At 42.1% G+C, this 5,345-nt stretch overlaps 1 protein-coding gene across 1 annotated transcript in view; it reads left to right on the plus strand.

The window, feature by feature from the left end:
- The window catches only part of LOC102292572 (xylosyltransferase I), a 77,941-nt gene that overhangs the window by 44,270 nt on the left and 28,326 nt on the right, over positions 1 to 5,345 (plus strand). Inside the window, exons 3-4 of the mRNA XM_005924974.3 lie at positions 1,975 to 2,147; positions 2,247 to 2,449. Of these exons, the coding sequence (XP_005925036.1) occupies positions 1,975 to 2,147; positions 2,247 to 2,449 (376 nt within the window). The remainder of the gene's footprint in view (positions 1 to 1,974; positions 2,148 to 2,246; positions 2,450 to 5,345) is intronic.

Consider the following 5,345-nt stretch of genomic DNA (forward strand, 5'->3'; position numbering starts at 1 on the left):
ACAGAGAGATGGATAGACAGACCTGATCAGGTCACAACTGGTTAGCTGTGATCTGCATGGGAATGAGGTCATTAGGTCTGTGGGACGTACAGATATTATTTAATTTGTCCAGCCTTCAGCACAGCAGAGTCTAATCTCTCTCTCTCTCTCTCACACACACACACACACACACACACACACACACATACACAAACTTACGCACGGACGGAGACAGAGAGAAACAGCAGCAAGAAAGATGTGTGAGTGAATGACAGGAGCCATGGCCAATTGGAGCTAAGGGAGCATATCATTACCTTGACCCTTGTTGTCAACCCTTAAACACAGCCATATTGGACACCTGGCCTTAAATTTGAATGAATAAGATTAGCTGGAAAAGAGGGACTTCTTAACCCTGTTTCTAAAGAGTATACATGTCAGACACAGTAATTAAAGGACCTCATAGCCAGATGCAGGCAGGAGCCAGGATGGGCTTTTTCTTTTTCTTTTTTTTAGGAAAACCTTACCCCAGGGGAAAGAACAACCCCCAGTATTCCCTCAGCTTCCTCTGCTTCTATAGCAAATACAGGCTCTTGGGAACTGAAGTCCCAAATTATAGTCATTAATCTCCTTAAGACACGTTCTGTGAACAAACATGTCTCGAAAGCTGCGTGTATGCATTTGCTGTAATAACTGAAGATTCAAAACAAACAATGTCTGTAAATGTTGGGGGGCTTGACAGTGTAGAACAGCTTGAAGGAAGGTTTTTTTTAAAAAATGATTATTTTTTAAAGTGTTTTTTTTAGTGGTTAAAGGCAGTAAGAAACCACACAGTGGAGCTATGTGAGGTTAACAACGACTTTCCAGAGATTGCTGGAATTGTTTCGTTCGAAAGTGGCCTGGCTGGCCACAAGCAGGGCTGTGTTTGTTTGCACGCTTATTGTTGTCATTTGTGCAAAATCCCATTCATCTTTTGGGAGTTTCGCTTTAGAGGAATGGTGGCATGTTGTCAAACGATGCTCCACCCTGAAAACCCGAAAATCCCAGTGGATTCGCTCGTAGGATTCCTGTCAAGGGGAGGATAGTCGTTAGAGTGGTTATTGTCTGGCTGAAAACTGTCATAGTTCCAATTTAATTACATAATAAATGGATGAATGGCTTTGTGGTCCTTTTGTTGTGTGGCTGAATTAGCTTTCTAACATTTCTGTTCTTTTTTCACTCACTTGTCAGTACCACAGATCTGACCTAGCTTTCTTGTAGATGTGCATATTTTGACTCTAATCCTAACCTGGTGGTATCAAAATGTGTGATTTTAGCCCTGTGATCATTTTTCCTGGCAATCAAAAACTTTTTATTTTCAAAAACTAACTAAATAAATGCCTTTTGTTCTACATTTAAAGATTAGAGTTAGGTGAAGTGTTATTGCTCATGTCTAATAAGAACACAAACCTCAGAGGGTTATGGCTAAAACTGTCTAAAATATGCATATGTACAAGAAAGCTATAACTCGGTCAGTGTTTTCTTCTTACTCTTACTGTATATCTTCATATTTACAAGAAAAAACAGTCTTTCTCTATCAGGAAAACCGTTACTCAGTGAGCATTCACTTGTGACATAGCCGTTTAATTATTTTGAATATGCTAATCATTACAGAAACTTGTACTCACTGTGTTGCTTAGCAACCTTGTTATATAGCTATTTCCTTGAATTGTTTAATAAGAGAATGACATTTAATTATCATTACTATTTATAATCATTATGCTTTGCATTTCTTCATCCTCTGAAGATACGTACAGGTGCTCCCCATCGTGTACTGACTGATACACTGTTTGCACGGCCTCTCACAGCTTCCATGAAATAACAGATTTGATTTAGTAATTAAACATGTAAACAACCCACGAATATATCACTGATGAGGGATCCATGCAGTCTTGTGTGAATTAAAAGTGCAACAGATTTATAGGAACGTGAAGACATGGTGTCTTTTTACATGCATAGGTAAAGCCAACGTGAATATCCAGTGGGATGAGGACTCGGCTGAGAGCTTTCCATCAAAACCAGTGAGAATAGCGTTCGTACTGGTGGTTCATGGACGAGCCTCTCGCCAATTCCAACGTCTCTTCAAAGCCATCTACCACGCCTCTCACTACTACTACATACATGTCGACCAGGTAAGGCGCAGATGGCCATTTTCTTTCATTTCCAATAAGTGAAGCTTCTAAAATGTATGTGTACCGTTAGTCCATGTTTGATCAATCTTTTTGTTTCAGCGCTCTAACTACCTGCACAGGCAGGTACAGGCCTTGGCTACCCAGTATCCCAATGTGAGGGTGACTCCATGGCGCATGGCCACCATCTGGGGTGGAGCCAGTTTGCTGACCATGTATCTTCGCAGTATGGCTGACCTGCTGGCCATGAGAGACTGGAGCTGGGATTTCTTTATCAATCTCAGTGCTGCCGACTACCCCATAAGGTAACAGCAGAGGACCTAATAATTAAGGCACCTCAATAAAGAAAGATGTGAGATGTTTGAAGGAAAAGTAGTTACTCCTAGTGACTCCGTAAAGAATTGTCCTGCAAGGAAAACTGCAAAAGGTGCAAGCATCCACTGAAGGTCAGAAATCTGTGCGCTTGGTTTTCTCTTTAGGAAGCCATGCACCACAGTAGTAGTTCACAGCCAATATGGAAGAAATTCAATACACAGTAGTCTGAGCTCTTGTGGTTAACTGTGAGCTTTAAATACAGAGTCACTCCAAAGCAAACAAATCAATGGAGCCGAACCTCTACTTTCTCCGACAGCATTCATTCACACCTTCCACATCTTCCAAGTGCCTGCTTCAGCGGTGAACTGATTGCAGTTTAATTGCCAAGGGTCAGTGCCTAGTGACTCTCCAGGCCTGTTGTGCACTGTATAGTCTAAAAGTCATCTTTTTACTCAAAAACCTCCCACTTAAGAAGCTGCAAAATGTAATTAAAAGCTACAAAGTCTCTGTGAACTAGAAGTGAAGTCAGGGAAGTAGCCTACTGGAAGAGAAATTTCATGACTTTTAAGTTTTTTTTAATGTGAGTTTATAGTCCTTCTGGGAGTTGAGGGTCTGCTGGGTTTTTGATGTAGCTCTGCAGCAGCCAATTAAAATCCTCCTATTAAGGAGCGAGTTATCTTTTCTGCACAGCCAGATGTCCACCAGTTGAATTTAGACAAGCTGTAATGGCCAGTGGGTGAAAGGAAGCTGGGTGTGATGTCTCTACAGCTGGAGCCAAGACGCTGAAACAAATGTGGATTTTGTTCATGGGTGGGTTCAGTCTTGTTGAGTTAGTCAGTTTCACCATATCGATGAATGCTGCTGACATGCTGTCCATGTGCGTTTGCCTTTTCGTGCGCATCTATGTTTCTGCACCCCTTTGTGCAAGCCTGACTTTCTGTCTTGCCGTCTGGATAGTTCGGTGTGTCTCAGCACCTGCCTGTACGCAGTTGTGTGTGTTAGGCTCTCTGTGTGTCTGTCAATGCATGATTAAAGGTATTTGCGAGTGTGCGCGCTGTTTTCTTCCCATCTTTTGTCTCCTCATTTGCATTAGGGTGATGTTGTTGAGAAAAGGGCTGACGTTGGAGGTTTTCAGCCCCATCTGTTGGGAGACGAAACGATTGATGGAGCGAAAGAAGGAGCCGAGAGGCAGAAATTGCAGGGAGTGGCGGAGGAACAAGAATAAGTTAGAGAAAGGAAACAAGACGAAACGGCATGATTTGGATCCATGCGATATAAAATTATGTAAACTGAGTTGTATCTTTGCTTAGTAAGTGCATTTGTAACCACAGCTTGGATTTGACTAAGTCTATGCAGTGCCCATCTACAGAGTTAAACTTGCAAATATAAACCTTTAAGTGGCACGGCTGGGTCCCAGTCAGAGAGTGAGTGCTGCTCAAGTGTCTTCAAGCAACAAAGTGAAGCCCATTCAGCTGTATTTTTTTTTTTCTTTTTTTATGACCAGACAATCCCTTCTCATCTCTTTAGGAAGGAGATCCGGAAAAGAGAGCCGCTCTTCCTTAGGAATAAACACATCAGCATTACATTATCATTATGGACTTAGGTTACTAGCGCAGAAAAACATGTTGGAATAAGCAGATGTCTCCCTCCTGTGCAATGGCAAACCAATACAGCCACATGAGTTAATTCATCACAACCCATAACCCATTACACAAATTGATCCTATTAAATGTATCCAAGGAAAACTCAACCATCTGCTCTAAAATTTCCTTAAGATGCAAAAACTTTGGTCACACATTTTTTTCCCATATTGATCGCACTGTGTTTTTGCAGGCAGGAATGTCGGGGGCTCCCCTGCCCTGTGCTGCTCTGACTATAGCTGTTGTTATCAGTGGGACTGGAGACAAGCATTATTTCCCCTCTAATTCCCTGATAATGTCTGTCCTGCCGCATGGATGGCTCTCAAAGGCAATCCCACAGCCCCTCACACCAGCAGAGGGTCTGTGTGTCCAGGGGGAGATATACCGTGTGGATGTGTGTTTGTGTTTGCCTATGTGTGTCTGTCTGTCTGTGTGTGTGTGTGTGTGTGTGTGTGTGTGTGTGTGTGTGTGTGTGTGTGTGTGTGTGTGTGCATGTCCAGAGAGGCCAGAGGATGAGTTACACGCTTGCTTTGTCAGAGAATACAGTCCTCTTTCCCAGCTTTTATCTACACACTCTCCCTGCTTTTTACCTCTTTTCTTTAAAGCCTCTTTCATAGACTTTACAGCAGCTTTTAAGAAGACTGAGCTTTGTGAGGCAATGACTGGCTGCAGGCATCATATCTTCTAATCTCTTTCGCTTTGTCATCCGCGGCTGAAAAAAAAGTGCAGCATCTCATACTTTACCTTTGCTCATTAGGTGATAGGTGTCATTTCCTGCTGCGAGAAGAAAATAGAACATTAGCCCATTTACAACAACACCAACCCTTTCAAGATCCTGCTGAAAACATCTAGTTCTTTTATTTGCTGAAGTTTTGTAAGCTTCCACAGGCCAGATCCACGTATGAAGGATCCATGCAGTCTTGTGTGAATTAAATGCAACAGACTTACAGGAATTTATCTGTTAACATGCAGAGTAAAAAAGACACTCTGCGTGCATTCAAACTGTTTCAGCTGTTGCATTCAGCCATCCCCTCTTGAGCTGCATATTAAAAATGTTGGATTTAAAACAACACATAATAAATATAACAGTATGATCACAGCTGTCATACAGTGGCATAATAATTAAGTTTAATTGGCCCTTTTATTTAAAAGGTGCATATTTTTTCAGTGACAGGTGGGGTTAAAACTAACAGCGCTCTGTGTGTGTGTGTGTGTGTGTGTGTGTGTGTGTGTGTGTGTGTGTGTG

Source organism: Haplochromis burtoni, unplaced genomic scaffold (genome assembly GCF_018398535.1).
Source record: "Haplochromis burtoni strain Fernald_Lab_line unplaced genomic scaffold, NCSU_Asbu1 Contig_70, whole genome shotgun sequence".
NCBI lineage: Eukaryota > Metazoa > Chordata > Actinopteri > Cichliformes > Cichlidae > Haplochromis > Haplochromis burtoni.